The 19,226-nt window shown below is 37.2% G+C and overlaps 1 protein-coding gene across 1 annotated transcript; it reads left to right on the top strand.

Moving 5' to 3' along the window:
* Positions 1 to 2,287: 2,287 nt before the first annotated feature.
* On the top strand, positions 2,288 to 18,351 carry TRPV3 (transient receptor potential cation channel subfamily V member 3). The gene is made up of 17 exons (XM_009633951.1): positions 2,288 to 2,406; positions 5,540 to 5,644; positions 7,284 to 7,370; positions 8,381 to 8,538; positions 9,206 to 9,382; positions 9,590 to 9,730; positions 10,185 to 10,465; positions 11,196 to 11,372; positions 12,116 to 12,274; positions 12,729 to 12,830; positions 13,409 to 13,482; positions 14,328 to 14,493; positions 14,989 to 15,055; positions 15,435 to 15,706; positions 16,541 to 16,653; positions 17,286 to 17,356; positions 18,257 to 18,351. The coding sequence occupies exons 1-17, from the start codon at positions 2,288 to 2,290 to the stop codon at positions 18,349 to 18,351; spliced, it is 2,364 nt and encodes a 787-aa protein (XP_009632246.1).
* The last annotated feature ends 875 nt before the right edge of the window (positions 18,352 to 19,226 follow it).

Here is a 19,226-nt window from a genome sequence, read left to right as displayed (position 1 = left end):
TTCACCTCTCCTAAAGCTCTGCTCTCAGGTCATTGCTGAAATCTGTGCAGTGAAAACTGGCTGCAGATGGGGCTTTGACTTGCTCACCATGCTGAAACGTGTTGCCATATCTGAGCAGCTCCAGCCTTGCTCACAAATGAGAGGCTCTTCCCTGTGTCCATGTGTGCTTTAGCGTTTTTAACCTTGGTCTTTATTTTTGCCAGCTCTTCCTACCACTCTCTCTGATGCCTCCAACTTCACACACCAACCAGCTGTGCCCTTCTCAACTTGACAACTCCTTTTGCTGATGCGCTTTTTGACCTATTAGTCTGTTTCCAACTATTCTTTTCCTTTAAAGTCACTTCTTTTGTGAAGCTATTTAATGCTCATCTCCATCTTGTTCTAGGCCCCTTGTATTTGATTTATGTCAAGTATCACTTTTGCCTCTTCCTCTGGATGGGAAATGTCTTTGTTCGTAAACTGCTATGTATTCTTTAGGTACTTGGTAAGAAGTAAATAGCAGAATTATTTATGAACTAAGAAAGACAACAGTAATTTGTTTTAGCTGTGTTAAGATTAAAAGTTTATCAGTGTATTCACTGATACGTGTTTGAAGACTACCTGAGTTGCATTTTCAAAGCCATAGACAAAACCCTTTTTCCTACCTCAAATATGTAATATCCAAGTTCAGTTCCTTTGTGCACTTACTGCAGTGAAAGCTATCCTGTACTTTGTATGCAAGTGTGCTACGTAAATCATATTTGCCATTTATAAATTATTCCTGTAAAAGTTGTGATATGAATTCTTAAGGAAATGCATCCAAACTAGGCATATTTCTGAGTTGCATTAGTGTGAACATGTCTACCAATGCTAGAAAACACAATAAAAATTCATTTTCATGCCTGTTTTTTATGCCAGCCTTTTCAAGGTAAGGAGTACTTTCCAATATTTCAGATTTTTTCTCTATTTCATTCAGTAACAAGAAATTACAGCTGCGCTTACATGTGTTTGGGCCTTGCAAACTCTCAGTTGTCTGTACTTGGGATTGAAAATTTCTCATACTTAAACATTTGCCATTTATGCATTAACAGATTTTCATTCAAGTATCGATGTATTTGATATGCCTGCCTCCTCTCATACCAGGTGTCTTGTCTTTTCAAACATGCTACACAATCTGCTTTCTATATCTTGATATTCCCATATGAAGAAATTCTAGTGCTAAGGCACATTAACAACACTGTGATAGGAGCAGAAAGTTTGTGTGTACATTTGTCACATTAAGGAAAAAGTGGAGGTCGGAGAGGAAAAATGTGTAGTTCATTTTGTTCAAACTTGAAGGCAAGTGATTTTTATCATTTGTCCTTGGGTATGGAGGGCACTCCCCTGATTTCCTTGGGAATGCAACCTCGTAAAACTTACTGTTCTTACATTCAGTGAATTTTACAGTATCCTACATTCACCTTCTCACTTTCAAATTACCCTTGATGATTTAAAATTATGCCCTTGAGTATTATATTGAGAAATAGGAAGATAGTTATTCATTATTACTTACAGAATTCATGTTGTGGGTGTTTATAAGCAGATAACATGCGTTAAGAATCTTTTGTGTCACGTGGTGGTGATCATTCTCGTGCAGTAGAGGCATGATTTTTTTCTTTTTCCCTGAACAAATGTTGAGAAGTGTCACCAGGACACAAAAGTCCTTGATGTTTTCCATGTGATTGTTTAGCTGAGCTCAGCCTGGGCATTGTATTCAGAATCTGCCTATTGCTTCTGCTATTCTAATGCAGTGAAAAGTTTCAAGGTTTTTTCTGTGTTCACTACCCTTTATGTCTGGAACCTTCTTTCACATGTTGTATCTCTCTGTTGCACAAATCTTTCTGGAATTTACCACTTTTCTGAAGTTATCTTGGATAAGAGCAGACTACTTAGATGAACTGTAAATATGCACAAACTTCAGGGCAACTTAGAAAAGTCACTGTGCTCTTCTTGTTTCTCTACATAACATATACTGTCATTGCAATTGTCAGACTTCCTTCAGTTTTATTTAGGCATGTGCTTGAACTTATGGTTCTCCTGGGTTTATGGTATCACTTTTAATGGCACTTTTCTTAGAACTTAATTTCGTCGGTCACGAATATAAGCCTCCAGCCTTGACATATAAAATGGCATCTATGTGCTTAGTAACTGAAAAATATCAAGATTTGTGTGCTTACTTGTGAAGAGACTGTAAATAGGCAATTTGGTCACTATACTTCCTTCAAATGAACAGGAGTTAAGTAACTGTGAATCTATCTACTGCAGAAACATGATTAAAGATAACAACGAAATTATTCCACTAATGGGCAAGAAATCAAATCCGTCTGGTATTCCCCCTTCAAACCAGCAAGAGAAAAAGACGACTGAAGGCACTCCCACAAAGAAAAGGTAGGACTCCAGCTCAGTCTAAAATCCTAAACCTCCCTGGTTTATCTCCTTTATTTGCACTGAAATATCACTAACATCTTTATTCACACTGCATTTATGAATGAGAGAGACCTGATGAATGCAAGGTGCCATCAAAAAAACGTATGCTGTTTAGAAGTGGACAAGTATCCCGATTAGGTAGACATAGGATGTGTTTACCCTAATGGGAGAAACATTTAACCCCTATCCTAGAGACACCAGGCTCACACACCAGTCTTTTAAGTTTGTGTCTCTCATCAGCTGCACTTTCTGCATCCACTCCATGTATCTGCATGATATAGCTTACAAGTATGTGGTCTAATGATGGTCAGCGTTTCAATGGGAGAAGATGGAGTGATCTTTTTAAAGAGATCACATAGCAGGGTACACCAGGTTTTATTTAAGAAATGCTGGCCTGAAAAAAGGGAGCATTTCAAACTTAGTCTCACACAGGAACATGGCAGGTTATGGAGAGGCAGAGGTGAATTAAAAAATGAAGGCTGGGAGAGCAGGAGGTTTGAAAAACCCTATCACAAACAGAAACCTGAATTTACTCTGTTTTTCTTTATTCTGATTAACAAGACTTCATTATTTTATTTTATAAAATACTCACTTTCATTCATAATTTATGCTAGAGAATTAATACAAGGATTAAGGGTTTGTATTTAATATGAATGGGGAACTATAAGCAGTAATTCATCCTTGATACTATGCTATTGAAGTCAACTAAGTTACTGTAGAGTGAGGACGAATTTTCATTCATAAACGTCTCACACCATGGCTAATTACTAGCTACTATAGCAATTTTTGAAACTCTGAAGGCCTAGGCAATTGTGGCTGTTCTGACATTTATAATTCTTAATAATCAGAGGAATCACTTTCCACAGAAATGGTGTCATTAGTAATTTGAGACCCACTGCCTGGGTGGCCCAATTTGTCCTTCTGCCATTAAATTAAAAAAGAGAAGCTCTTTGGTTGTGTAAGGGGGCGGGGGAGGGGGGGGGGAGAGGTGTCTGAACAGCTCACAGTATGCCTAGTACTTCAAAAAGGGGCAATTCCATGGAGGATTGAGTAGTTATAAGAAATACTGGCAAACACTACCCCTTAATTGCTTAAGCTCATATCTCGCATTCATTTTTGTGGCATCAGTAACAGTAATCTTGGGGTTTTTCCCACCTCTCAACCAAGAGCTCAGGGTGTGGCTGACAACATTCCTGTAATATAAGGAACGAAGATCATGTGAATTTTAATGCAGAGGTTTAACATATTTTATTAATTATATGTTTCTACGTTGCTGTACTTCTGTTGCTTCAAAATGCTTCCCTCTACTGTGTCACTAAGCAGCTAGTGCACCTCCACGGGTGCCATTTCTCACTTGACAAAATGTATTGGTAATGAGCACTTTCTGAAAAGACAATGAATTCCCCTTCTTGAAAGTCCTGGTATTTGGGTGGACTAACAATATATAATTAAGTACAGGAAAACCGACAGGCAGGGTGGGAGGAGTGCGGCCAACGTTGACACAGAGTGATTATGCTTGTGGGCAGTGTTCCTGAGAGTTCGCACCACAGCCACGTATGCACTTGGGTATTTGGTGGCAATTGTCCACCTGCCTTGCGTGGTGGCTTTTGGTGGCAATTGTCCACCTGCCTCGCATGGTGGCTTTTGTTCAAGCACCCCTTGCCTAAGTGATTTCAGGGACGCTGTCCTGCTAACCCAAAGTGGCATTTTGTTTGCTGCCTGCTTAGAATACATTCACAGGCACATCTCAAATGTTAAAAGGTCATATATGTTTCAACAACCACATACAGGGAAATAACACTTGTGTCACTAAGCCTTTGGAAAATGAGATTAACTACAGCCATTAGATCATGCTATTTTTAGCAGATATCAACAGGTTATTCAGTAGTGTCCTAATATACTGCATTTTAGCATCAGCATGTGTACTTTAATTCAACAGGATTCTTTGGGGAGATGCTGTCAAAAGAAAGAATAAATATCCTATGGACTAAACCATAAATATTAGAATCATAGAATCATAGAATCATAGAATGTTTAGGGTTGGAAGGGACCACTAGTGGTCATCTAGTCCAACCCCCCTGCAGTGAGCAGGGACACTGCTAACTAGATCAGATTGCTCAGAGCCCCATCCAACCTGGCCTTGAATGTTTCCAGGGATGGGGCCTCCACTACCTCTCTGGGCAACCTGTTCCAGTGTTTTACCACCCTCATTGTAAAATTAGGTGAATTGGAAACATTTTCCAGGTGACTACTGGATCATTTTAGAAGTGTAAGACAGTTTCTGAACAATAGGCCATGTGGGAGTTGCTACATCCACCACGGAAACTCCTCTGTCTTTGGTGAAATGTAGCAATGTTTTAATGAGATCTAGTAATACCAAGCCATTGATTTTTGCCTCTCAACTTTGCAGGATTTTAAAGGGTGAAATCTTCCTGTTCTTCTCATGTTCCCTTTTCTGTGTTGTTTCAAATTTCATTTCTTTTTTCTATAAGTAGGGAAAATAAATAGTTAATGTCATGCACTGACTGGCAGGATTACACATTCAGTCCTAGATGGTGGAAATGCCTGATGTCATTTAACATGTGACCTTTCAAACTTTCTGACTTACTAATTATCACTGCTGATGGGTTTGAAATGATCCATCCTGATGGCTCCTGGCTGGAGAAATAGGGACTAGAATGCAGTAGATTAAAAACCATATGCGAGTGTGTGTGTATGCATACATGTGTGGTTGTTCAGTAAATGTCTGGTGTTGCATTTAGCTGTTTGCACAGAACTTGGGTGCAAGGCTGTTTTTAGGCTGCTGGGGTAGCTGCTTAGACATGTCAGGAACTGACGCCATGTGGCCTAAAAATATCTCGGGATCTTTTGCCCTTCTGCCAGTATGGAAGTGCTGGGCGCAGTGTCGGAGCTTGGGATACCCCCAGGGGAAAAGTAGATAAGCCTCTGTTCCAGCGTCCTATTAGGTATAATGCCAGAAGAGAAAACATAAATTGTCAACCTTGTCCTAGGCACGTACATGGAGTGCTTTGCTTATTTTATGGTTGAACTTGCTTTTTCTACTAGTATTTTTTACATGTGCTGTGTTCAACAGTTCACACTTTTTTCTGGAGATTGATGGGTTTGAAAGCAACACAACTTCAAATAATACATCTCCCCCCGTGTTTTCAAAACCAATGGATTCAAATATTCGTCCATGGTAAGTTATAAATGCATATGCAATAATCATACTGCAAACAGATATACTTTCTTTTCAGTAGCTACTCCTTATTTCTCCTTAGACTTCAGAGCTAAAATTTCACATGGCTTTTCTTAGCTTTTGGTCACTTCAAAGACAGAACTCCACTGGAGGTCAGTTTTTGCTAGATGACATCTCTGAGTTTATCTACTGCTGTCATTTACACTGAATAAATCAGGCCTCAGATTTGAATAAATTTAAAATCAGTACTGTCTTTTTTTATCTTAGTTTCTTATTTATGATGCATTAGTACACATTCCATGCACCCGTTTGTGTATTTTCTACTGTGTGAAGCACACAGCTTAATTTAGCAAGCCCTATTCCCAGCTGTATGCTGACATTCTCCCTCTATTGCTCATTAACAATCAAACAACATGAAAATGCTGAGTCTGCAATATTTAAAGACAGCCATTTGTGCTGTATGAATAAAGAGAAATTATGACTGGGAAGAATGCACTTAATTTTTAAAAATGTGTGTGGTACTAACAGCCAATAATTATGAATAAGAGAAATATACATCAAATCTAGCATAAGCCCAGAATGGCCAAATGTTTTTGTGTCTGATGGATGTCTGGTCAGCTTTTTGGAATTAGCTGACAGTCTCATTTTGCTTTCAGAGGAGAGGTATCCAAATTTCTCCCCCTGATTCAGGGGCAGACCAGCACAAGACACACACACGCTTTGTCACCAGACTCCTCACGGTTTTCTGCAGAGACGTGATGGACTGAATAAGAATGGACTCTGAGCTACCAGCTTTATTTGAAAGGGAATATCTGCAGAACAATGCTGGATCCTTGCATTACTGTCCATACATCTGTTTTGTCAATAACTAATAGTTCAGGCTCCCTCAGTAGGTAGTTCATTCCCTCCCTGAGGTAGTTCATTAAATCTGAACCTTATACAAAATAAAAATACAAGTAAGAAAAATCATAATAAATTAATTTTAAAGTCAGATCTCCTTTTAGGAATGTCTGGAAATGATGTAGAGTAATTACAAAATACCAATGCCATTTAAATCGGTTACCTAAATATATATTTAGGGCCCAGTCCTCCTTTCCTTTTAGCTGAAGCTTCCATTCAAGTCAGATGCAAAATGCACTTGAGTTGCTTACAGTGTACTGTGTAGTAAATCTTTAGGTAAATCACTTTCATTGTGTGCTTGCAGCCCATGTACGGTTAGGTTACTGATTTAGCACTTGTTTTGTGGCAGATGACAAATTAAGCATGTGAAAAGGAAGAATGTAAGCTTCAAGCATTCAGGATGATGCATAAAAAGCGTTGAACATTAAAAGAAGTGGAAAAAAAAAACTTCCCACAGTTTCAGGATCTGTAATGAAATAACATAGTAAAACACCAAACACATTGCTTTCCTAATGATTTTTTAAATATAATAAAATCCTGTGTGTCTCTTCATTTTTACCACTTTAAAATTCACGGGGGAGATAAAATGATAGAATTAAAAAGCACAATGTCAAATCAGACTAATTTCAGCTCTACTCTAGATACTCCTTCCTAGTATTGACTGATTCTTCATTGAATTTGCTAAAATGCCTTCCACTATATTCCTGACTTAGCACTTAAACTTTTCTGCTTCCTATAGTGCATCTGGAAATGGGGAAGATATGGATTCCCCACAGTCTCTTCAGGATGATGCGACTGAATATAGCCCTAATGTCGACAGTTGTTGGTGAGTGGCAATGTGAAGTATCTCTTAGTACATTTTCAATGGATTTAAGTCAATGATAGGGTAGATATTACCTATTTTACCTGCCATGTTTTAGAAATAAGGTCATATGTGTGTGTGCATTTCTGATTCTTTAATAATTAAATTTTGAAATAAACAACTCTAGCCTCTGCTTTTCTCAAATCTCATTTTTAGTGTGAGGATTCTTCGTATATAACGTCAGTTTCCTAGATGACAACACAGGACCTAAACACCATGCACAACTAGACATGACCAAATTCTCAAAAATCAGTATTGTTTAGCAACAATACAATGCATTCTTCCTTCAAAAGCAAACTCTTGTAAGATAGAAAATATTTATTTTAGAGGTGAAGTATTGACCTCTGTTTCAATCACTATTAAGAAATATGTTAGCCTGATGGAATCAACAAAAAGTACTTGTTTAACATTTCTGAGAACTAGTAATCCTGGTAGTTGATTTCACTGGGAAGAGAAGAGAGATAGATAGCTAATGTATGAGGGAGACAGTTCCAAAGGACATCGGCTAGGAGTATTTCTGACTGGAGGGAAATTATTAAACCATTCTTATTGCAGAATAATATATGATCAAGAAAGTTGTGTAAGATATGAGCTTAAAAATTATCTTCTGCTGTGAGTGGGATGGGTGTAGCTGGAATGCAGCATCAGAGAACTTGAGGCACTGAAGTCAGCAGGTTGTGGATGGATCAGAGAAGCAGAGAAGTATTTCTTAACTGGATAAACTGGGAAAAAATGCAAAACAAAATACTTGAAAAATGTACATTTTTATTATAAAACCCCTCTCAATAGCCACTTATCTGCAAATAAGCAACCTGCAGAAATATTTTGAGATCCATGTCAGGAAATACATGGAAGTGGGGCAAGTGTATCTAGTCTGGGGCAAGTAATTGCATTTCTTTTTCTTCTTATGTAGAAAATAAAATAAAACACAGTAAATTGATTCAGCAATGTCATTATTATTCCTTATAATTCAGCGCTAACATATCCCAAGGACCTGAGCAGACCAGTGGCCGGAAGAAGTTGAAAAGATACATATTTCGGGCAGTATCCGAGGGGAATATAGAAGAATTGCAATGTCTGCTCGCAGAGCTGAAGGAACGATCAAACGCGTGTACAAACATGACTGTGCCAGGTAAGGTGTAGAGTTACCCGAAGGAAGACTGTTAGCTCTTCTGGCAGCATATGTGTAGTCTAAAACTGGGAAGCATCTCTGTGCAACAGCTACTTGACTGTGAATTTGCAGTTGCTTGTTTACAATGTAATGTGTGTCATATTTCCTATTTCTAAATGAAAACTCAAGGTATTCAATGAGCCACCTCCTTGCTGCCTCCAAGACAACTCTGGAGAGTATTTGTCTCCTATTTGTGATACACTGAGGATCTATCTGCTCTGTGGTCCCATAGCCATGCCTAAACTAGCCTTTGGCAGAGACTCAAAGCTGATGCCTCTCTTCAAACTGCAGTATAGACAGGGCTTGTGATGTGTGCAGCATGGTAGAACGGGCAAAGAAGTTAGGAAAGGGTTCAGGGTCTGTCCGGAGTTACCATGGCAGTGGGACATCCAAAAGAGAAACCAAGTGCACTGGCTACCTTATTAATTAGTGCCACATCTCTGAATGCATTGTCTCACCAAGTATACGTAACTCAAATACAAAGTGAGTGGGGGGAGTAATTTTTTGGCAAATAATTTATGTTCATATATATTCCTCAGGTTCCACCCCTAATAAACAAAAGATTAGGATTATTTTCCATCCACTTTAATAAATAATGATGATCTAATCTCAAAATTCATTCTTGTAGATTATCTGATGAAAAAATTCACAGCTTCAGATACTGGCAAAACTTGTCTGATGAAAGCTCTGTTGAACATCAGCCAAAACACAAATGAGATCGTGAATACGTTACTATCCTTTGCAGAAGAAAATGGTATTTTGGAGAGATTTATCAATGCAGCATACACAGAAGAGGCATATAAAGGTATTGCCATATGATACCAATTTCAGGTATATGGTTAAATATACCATCCATAAAAGTAATGTTTTCTTCAAACTTGGTAATCACTGTTTCAATTCCTAAAACATCTTTTATTCGTTATCACTTGGTGCTATCCATTGTGAGACATCATTAATGTTTCACAATGTGCTTAAAAGATTCAACGCTAAATACCTGTGTCTGTTGTTTCAGGCCAGACAGCTCTAAATATTGCCATTGAAAGAAGACAATATGAAATAACTCAGAGCCTTATAGAGAAAGGAGCTGATGTCAATGCTCATGCCCAGGGTATTTTCTTCAATCCCAAACATAAGCATGAAGGTTTTTATTTTGGTAAGTGGAAATGCGATCTCTCTGGAAAAGTTAGGAAAGAATACACAACAGTTAAGATGCTGTGGAAGACAGGCAAGTGTGTGAATCATTACTGTAGCTAAACCTAGATGAGGAAACTCGCATCAAAAGTTATAAAAATGGCATAGTACCTTTGTAAAAGTAACTTGCCAGAGTGCAGTATATTATAAACACTCAGGAAATATTGTAAAACATTTACAAAAAATTTGAATATGCTGAATGGCAAACAAAATGTAACAAATTCGATTTTGAAGATTTTCTCCAAATAATGTTATCATGCAAATTAAGTTTCTATAAAACAAGAGCTAAATTCAATACAATCAATATGTAAATGTGCTTTCATATATTAAGATGCTTAACACAGTCACTCTTTTGTAATATGATTTGAATGCTTGTAATAAAACATGAACACTTGTTACATTTTATAATTTTGTAGGTGAAACTGCACTGGCGTTAGCTGCGTGTACCAATCAACCAGACATAATTCAACTGTTAATGGACAATACCAGGACTAATATTTCTTCTCAGGATTCTAGAGGAAACAATATCCTCCATGCATTAGTTACTGTGGCAGAGGACTTGAAAACCCAGAATGACTTTGTAATCAGAATGTATGATATGATTTTGTTGAAAAGTAAAGACAGATATTTGGAAACAACAAGGAATAAGGAGGGTTTGACACCACTACAGTTAGCTGCAAAAACTGGGAAATTAGAGGTGGGTATTATTTCTAATAAGCATCTAAGAGAAATTAAGTATGCAGAAAGAGTCAAGGCCAACTATGTACTTAGACGTTAGGGCTCTGACATGTAGTTTTCCATGCTGGTTATGCTGTACTATGTGTCAGTAGTATTTGCTGAGCTGATTTTGTTCAAAACACAAGCAAATATTTCTGTTGCAATGTTGCTTCTACCCTTCAGGGTTTCCCTCTAACAACCCCTCTCTGTACAAAATATACATGCTGTTTAAAAACAGCCTTGCAAACCCTTCTGTTGTACAGAAATTCAGAAATCATGCATTTATTACAATACTACACTTATATAGTCTTTGACAGAAAACTCACTAGAACTGCTCTGTTATGCTGCTGTAGAATTTGGCTCTCATAAATCAACTGTATTCTGGTAAAGAATTGACAATGGATAATTTAGAAAGTAATTGATTAAGTTAAAGGAAAATATACATGTGAACACATGGAAAATTTTGCTTTCATGCTTTAGAAAAAAAGTCTCTGACAGAAAATCTGGAGGCATTAAAAATACTGTATTTATTTCCTAGAGGTCTGTCATCTCTAGCACTGCTTACTGAATAACAGAATTACAAATACATTGAATTGTACTACTGTAGAAAATGTGATAGCTAAAAGGTAGGGGGGTTGGCAAGTATGTATGTGTGTTTTCGCCTTTCCCGTGAAGAAATCTGCTTACAAATGATTCTGTTAATGTTTTAGATCCTGAAATATATCCTGAGCAGAGAGATAAGAGATAAGCCTAACAGGAGCCTGTCAAGAAAATTCACAGACTGGGCTTATGGTCCTGTTCAATCTTCTCTTTACGATCTGACAGAACTAGATACCACCGCAGACAATTCTGTGTTGGAAATTATTGTCTATAATACAAATATTGGTGTAAGTTACTTCTAACATTTTTTTTTCTAGCAGTACACTAATTTCAGATGTGTTAGCCTAACACTAATTTTTGGTTCTCAGTTTTGTATCAGGAGCGAGATTAATTTCATACCTCTGTAGACTGTCACTTGTCAGTGAATATGCATTCAGCTCCTGAAACACTGCTAAGCATTTTGGGACTGTTTTTTCTACATTTGAAGTGTTAATTTGCCTTGCATAGGGACACAAATATGGCCCAGCTGGTCAGACCAAAGCTGGTGTCTTGTCTCCATGGAGTGGCTGCTGGCAGCTGCCTAAGATAGCGCATGGGAAGAGGGCAAGCAAACAGAAATACTTTGAGGATAGTCTGCCTAAAGTTATAAACTTTACTTAACAGGTATGAATTTTAGGTATTTAGGAAGACACAGAATGTTAGATTTTCAAAGCCAGAATTTTACATTCGCTAAATTCAAATGCTGCCATAAAACTTCTGTAGGAAGCAAGACCAGAGTTCGCTTTACAGTTTTAACTCAATCATAATTTACCAGACTATGGCAAGTTATCCCAGCATGAGTCGGAGTTGTCCCACTGTGTCTTGTCAGGTTAGGGTCTGACATATATGATGTGCTAGGGTCTGGGTATAGATGTGTTTCTAGATCAGCAAGGGCAGATACTGAATGAAATACAGAAAAATACATGCCTGAAATGATCTCACTTTCCTTACAGGTGGCAAGTTCAAATTGTAATTGTTTTTTTTCTTACAGAATCGTCATGAAATGCTGACTTTGGAGCCTCTGAATTCACTCCTGCGAATGAAATGGAAGAAGTTTGCACGACACATGTTTTTTATGTCATGTTGTTTTTATTTCCTTTACAACATAACTCTAACATTAGTTTCCTACCACAGGCCTAATGAAAATGAAGTGAGTACAGAAACTTAATCTCAGCAAATTTTTCTGCTTTAAAATGCAATAGTATTTCCTGAATGGTATTGAAAACGCTAAACCAAAACCAGATACCAGAATATCTGGCTGTAGTTGAGACCAGGTTGTCCCACATCAGGTCTTTGTACCTGGAAGGAAGACCAGCAGTAATAGAGGAGATTTGCATTTTTTAAAATGACGCAAAATACAAAAATGTAATACAAAGACAGGTAGTGAAGTTTCTAAAACTGTGGGGAGGGCTTTTTGGTTTTCTTTGGTATTTCAAATATACATGTTAGGGGGCCGATTCTGTAAATCCACCAGGAAGAAAACTCTCAGTGAAAGGGAAGGAATTGGGTACCCAGAGAGCTACATACGTGAGGCTTCCTGTTACTTTGCCTTTTTACCCTTCAGGTATGGAACTCAAGTCTCTCATTTTGGACCTGTCTTACAGGCTCCACCTTATCCGCTAGCTCTAACACGTGGTGTGGGATGGCTGCAGTTATCGGGACAGGTGATGGTTATGTTAGGAGCAATATTTTTAGCCATAAAAGAGGTAAGACTTTTTAATAACAAAGACATAAAAAAATAGGTAAAGAACTTCTCTAGATTGATGAATACACTGATGATGATCTTGGAAATATGTTTGGAATATCTTTATATGTGTAATGTCTAAAAGTCTTTGGCACAATATGCCACTTATGCAGAATGACCTTGAATATATATTTGAATATAACTGTATTGCTCTGGGAAGCAAATATGAGGGTTCTCTTCCTTCAGATTCTCAAGACAGAGTTTTTATATTTGTATAACATTGATGTCAAATTACTGGCTTTAAGGACACTGTTGAATTAGAACTTGTAACAGGAAGAAAACCCAGGGTATAATTTTTACCATATACTATAAGTAATTAAAACCAGTAACTAACTGTTAAATTATACCAGAGATGACAGAAACTTAAACTCCAAAGTTACAGCCCTATAAAAAGATTTTTTAATTCTACAAGTTATATCTTATCAGTAGACTGATTTTGGGTTTTTTTCGGAAGACCAACTTAAATTATTTTGAAAAATCAATTGTAAGGCCTGCTTTTTCTTACTACCATTTCTGTATTTTATATATCTGCCTACATAGAGTGTAGCCATCTTTCTGCTTAGGCCCTCAGACCTGCAGTCAATTCTCTCTGATGCGTGGTTTCACTTTGCATTGTAAGTCTGTCATGCATGTATTTTATACTATATATAAAAAGTTTATCTCTCTCATGGTCACAGAGTATGTATTCCTGTAGCAGATGCTCACTTTTTCTCTAGAGTATCAGTTTTTAGAGGGATGGACATAATCCTACATGCAGCTTTTCTGTAACACACACTAATGGTTGCATGGGTTGGTAACAATACCAGGGGTTGATGTGTACGGACTGGATTTTTTCTAAAGTGCAGTACTGTCTTTAGCTTCTCCTGATGCTGGTTCAGCTGGCGGATGGGAGTATCCCATCAGCTGGCCTAGATAAAGCATCGATTATTCCCTCTAATTTCTAGCATATGATTGTATGGGCAATAGAGAGGTGGCTTAACTCTACCTTTCTTCCTCCTCCTACAACCACACTGATATCAGTCTTGCACTGCTGAGAATCTGGTCTACATCCTATCACAGCACATGACACCTTCTACTAGTGTCTGTCGTGTTCATGGAAAAATCCGTAATGATTCTAACAATTCATTAAGCTAAAGCTTGAGTTAAATGACTTCGAAGATACTATTCAGAATTCTTAATGTCTTTGTCAGCAAAATGTGCATTGACCAGCTATTCTGGGGAGAATGGTTCACTTAAAGTAAGCTTTAATAAACATAAGCCTGATATGTTAAAACACTTACACTACCTGTGCTCATCTATTTTATTGTTAAACTGTAATGGTAATGTTCATGGGGGAGAGTAGAATGCAGTATGAAATTAGAACTGAAGCAAAGAAGTTTTGTTTTTGTATTTTTCCATTATGTTGTTGGTTTTGTGCTAGTAATTTCCCTTTTACATACCTGTGTTTGTTTTTTAACAGTTTTATACAAGCTTTGCTTGTGATCTTCTCTGTCTTTTTGTACTTGTTTTCCTACAAAGAACACCTAGTGTGTCTTGTTTTGGCAATGGCCCTAGGATGGGCTAATATGCTCTATTTCACCAGAGGTTTCCAGTCCATGGGCATTTACAGTGTTATGATTCAAAAGGCAAGTTTGTTTTGTTTTGTTTTACCTTACTTATTATGGTACAATCCCAATCAAGCATATTCAGCAATTTAGATGTATTTTATAGTTCATATTGAAATTTTTTATTTTCAGTTTATACATATTATTTCAGCAGAATACATACCTTCAATGGCAGTTTATATTCTTAAAATTAACATTTCATTATATTAAATATGACTGTAACTTCTGTTTTTTCAGCTAATGTAGTTCTGCTATTTAATTGCATCATATGATGTAATGCCTATATTGTTCAGAGTTAGTCACCCCTGGGAGTACAAAACACACCAGGTGCTCAGTCACAAGATAAAAAGTCAGACCTAAATCTTCTCTGGGTTTCCCACTGAGGCTACAACCGGTTTGCTTAATGAAAGCAATCTGACACTTTAGTGGGTACCACACCTGTATCCCTGCAGAATTCATAAGCATAAAATTAGTTCTCAATTTTCATTTCTGATCAATATTTAATTTAATTTTTAGGTCATCCTGCAAGATGTGATAAAATTTTTAGTTGTCTATATCGTGTTTTTGCTGGGATTTGGCGTAGGTAAATATTACTGGAGAAAAGCACTGATGCTCTGTGTGAGTAAAAATGTTAGTATTATTATGAATAAGAACCCTATTGTCATGATGAGAACTCATGCTGGAGTTTCCTCTGGATATTAAAAAATCAAGTTTAGAGATTTAAACTGTCTGGAGACTTATCTGAACAGATAAGTAATTTGGCTCTTGCTCAATTGCCTGCAATTTCATTTGGACATGGGCTCTTTCTGCTTCCTGGTAATCCGTCATCTAGCTGCTGCTGTGTACGTTGCTGGGAAGCTCTAGCTCTTTATTAAGCAGTACATTTTGAATTCTTTAGGATAAAATGCCATGTATACATAAAGCATGATTGTAATTAAAATTTTCTCGTGCTTTCTTCTCAGCTCTTGCTGCATTGACCGAAACTTGCCCAGGTGGCAGTGAATGCCATTCCAACAGCCGTCTGGGGCCTGTTCTGATGGATCTTTTTAAGCTCACCCTAGGACTGGGTGATCTGGAGATCCAGCAAAATTCAAAGTATCCTGTCCTATTTCTTCTGCTCCTCATAACTTACGTTGTGTTGACTTTTGTTCTTCTCTTGAACATGCTGATTGCGTTAATGGGAGAAACAGTGGAAGATATTTCTAAAGAGAGTGAGCACATCTGGAAACTCCAGGTTGGTTTGTGAGTTAGCTTGCTTAGTGAAGTACAGATGCATTGGCTAAAATTTTTTGAGCTGTACCTATGGTAACTTATCATGCTGGCAGAAGGGGTTAGCTATAAACAACGACAATGCCCATTTGTATATGTGTACAAATAATGGAAATAAGTAATTTTAATATTAGGGTATTGTAATAACTTCAGAATTAACAGCTATCCTAAAGGTAATCTTACGGCTCAGATTTTCAGCCTCATGCACTGTCATGTACCTTTATGACTTTCATTCCCCTTGGTGTGTCAGGAGGAAGGTGTCTTTCATTATCTGCCCAGAAATCTGTAACACAGCATGCTCTGCTATTCCATCCCTTGAGTCTGAGAAATGCATGAGTTCATTCCAATTTCTCATACCTTATCTGAGCCTGGTCTTTTACCAAGGCCAGACAGCTCTGAGTCCCAAGCTGTCATCGAGAGCAGAGTCATAATTAGGATTGGGAGTTGCTTTCCGTGGTGGGCAGCATCCCACTACAGGTTATATATATCCCCGTGGCAGGGAGTTGCAGGAAGGTGTGTTAGCATTAAACCCTAAACACTGAGTCTAGACTGAGCTTTCTTTTTTCTTCTCTGAGTGTGCCTTCTGTGGTGGGGCTAACTGGAGCAAGCTGTGGACTTCTGATCTGCACATACCAAATAATCAGCAGCATGCCATAGTATTTACTGGTGTTGGAATTGGTGTTGGTTATGGATGGTGGATGGAGGCATGAAATGTGGAGCCTGCAAACTGCATATGTTATGAAATCAGACAATTTTGAATATGGTTAACCATACTTGTGTTACTATTTACTGTTAATAGAGAGCCAGAACTATTTTGGAATTTGAAAAATTCTTACCAAAACGTTTGAGGAAAAAGTTCCAACTGGGAGAACGGTGTAAAGTGGCTGAAAATGACACCAGGGTGTGTTTAAGGTAAAGCAAAGCTCAAAGACTGTGCTGACGATTCTGCTCTGTATGTTTCAAGGTTACTTCTCCTCAAAAGCCTCTTTTAAATATTTCTACATCTCTACAAATTATACTAGGTGTACAAAAATCCAATTTATTTTTTTCAATTTTAACCAATTGTTTAAAAAAAAGGGAAAATGTATAGGGTTTTTTATGTTGACAATTTTTTGGTGAGAAAACAGATTTTCAACTTCATGTGTTTTTAATGTACAAGTATCAAGTCTGCTTGCAGTAAATGTACTTTCTCATAATCTCTTTTGAATGTTATCTTAAAAGTAATTATATTTAAATTGGTAATTAATTATTATCATATTAAACAAAATATTACTATGCCACTTTACGAAAAATACTTGAATATTTAAGGTGAGTTTCAAGACTGTATTCATAATGTGTGAAATTATAAAGTAGTCTTAGTATTATTCTCATCTTCATATGGTACACACCACTGCAAAAGACATTCAGCCTTCTGGTACTAGCAAAGCAGGTGTTGATGGTGAAGTATGACAATCCCAAGCAGGAATAAAGAAATAAAAGAAGTGCAGCTGTGTATCTGGGAGATAATGCATGCTAATAACACAACTTATATACAATATAAACAGGATTAATGAAGTGAAATGGACCGAGTGGAAAACACATGTTTCATTTATTAATGAAGATCCAGGGCCAACAGGTACTACAAAATTTTGCAACACCATATTTTTGAAATAGTTTTTTTCTCAGAAATGCTTTGATATATAGTTTTATATCTTTAAAAATATAAACTCTCATAATCTAGATATTCAACCACACTTTGTAGCTAGGGAATCTCATGGCTAATATGGTAGGGGTGTTAAATTATTTTTAAAGATTTGGGGAGAGGGTTGGTTACAAACTCTTATTATTTACACCTTAGCACCAAAACGTGCTGGTTTTACCTTTATTTTTCTTTAAGCAGTTACACTTGATCGAAGTTTTACATTCTCCTATGGCATTTGACTTGTATAAGGCCGGAGGACTGTTTAATAGATAGAAAATGTTATTTTGAAAAAGTTCTCACAAAGTACATTTAGTCCTTAAATAGTTACATATAGGACTGCAAAATTTGGCATGAAATGGGTCTGATTCTACCTGACAATACTGGGGTCTGCTGGTTTTAACCCTAGGATATTCATGTTTATGTTTTGCTATATATATTGGATGACAAATTGCCCCTCATGAATGTTGACCAGGAAATTCAAGATACCCATCTGCTGACAGTGTTGGAAGTGGAATAGAGAAATGACCTAACTTTGAGGTGTCGGATGTCCTTCTGGCAGCAGGCATCAGAGTTTACGATAGGGGCGTATGAGGATCTGGGAGACTTGTTCTGAAGTTTGTTCTTGAGTCAATTGGCATTTATGTTGCTTAGTAGAATGATCTCAGTAATGACAAAAAGGGGCACAGAAAAAATTCTGCGTAAGATATGGTAGTAAACTGACAGCCTCTTGTTTAAATAAATGCATGTTTATTAAAAAATAGACATGCAAAAATTTGATCTTGCATAAACAGTTTCTACCATATCCTGTTTTGTTTATAATGCATTTTTTTGCAGATCCAAGCAAAGTTCAAGATAATTCAAGAACTAATAGCAAAAACACCCTGAATACATTTGAAGAAACGGACGATTTGCCTGAAACTTCTGTTTAGTCGTGCTGTATTTGATATGTGGTCGTTCTGAAGGTTAAAAGCATCAGCAGTGGATGCTGAAAGTTTTGTTGACATTTTGGACAGCTGTAACCAGCTGGAACACAAACTTTCAGTGACATGGTCTGATGACTATAACCGCTTTAATCAGGGCAGCTAAGCTAAAATAAAATGGACTATTTCACTGGTTTAATTTTGAGCCGCTTGAAAACCGTTGTTGTCCGAGTTTGCGTGATGCTACTCGAACTTGGCTCTAGGCTTTTTACTGGATAAAAAAGGTCAAATGTGAGCTATTTCTTCCTTTTGTGGAAAATTAAGATCACTGTGATCCCAGTCCACCGTCTTTTGGAATCTCTAGCTCATGAGAAACATTTTATACACTGAAAAAAGTTAAGTTCTTGTTGTGGAGAAAAGCAAGGCATTTCAATTCTGAAGACTACTAAATGAAGTATGTTATTTTGAAATAACAATATTCTGGATACATTTGAAGCTTTTGTATTGACTGTCAGTGTTACTGGAGGCTTGATCCCGCAAGTTGGAGAAAGCCTCTTCAGGTCTCATTAGCTTTGCCTGATCTGTTTTCCTGTATGTAATCCTTAGGGTACAATGCAGTGTTTCCTGCTTTTTATTTATTACTATGTATATATGCCTCCCCGTGAAATAATAGGGCAGAAACGTAATTCATGATGGAGAATATTTCCGAGTTTGTTCCAGTCACAAGGTCTTCACTTTTCCTACTCAGCTTTTCCATGCTGTTGCATCTTGCTGCATAAAAAAAAAAAGTTATCACATCAGAAAAACTTTAAGTTTAAAAGTAAATTAATTTCTATATTCGGCCACTTCAGAAAAATAAGAAGTCATTATTTCTTCCCAAAATT

The sequence above is a fragment of the Egretta garzetta genome, unplaced genomic scaffold, assembly GCF_000687185.1.
Source record: "Egretta garzetta isolate BGI_Z169 unplaced genomic scaffold, ASM68718v1 scaffold112, whole genome shotgun sequence".
Taxonomy (NCBI): domain Eukaryota; kingdom Metazoa; phylum Chordata; class Aves; order Pelecaniformes; family Ardeidae; genus Egretta; species Egretta garzetta.
The sequence above is the reverse complement of the archived record's forward strand: the minus strand, read 5'-3'. Positions and strand labels throughout refer to the sequence as shown.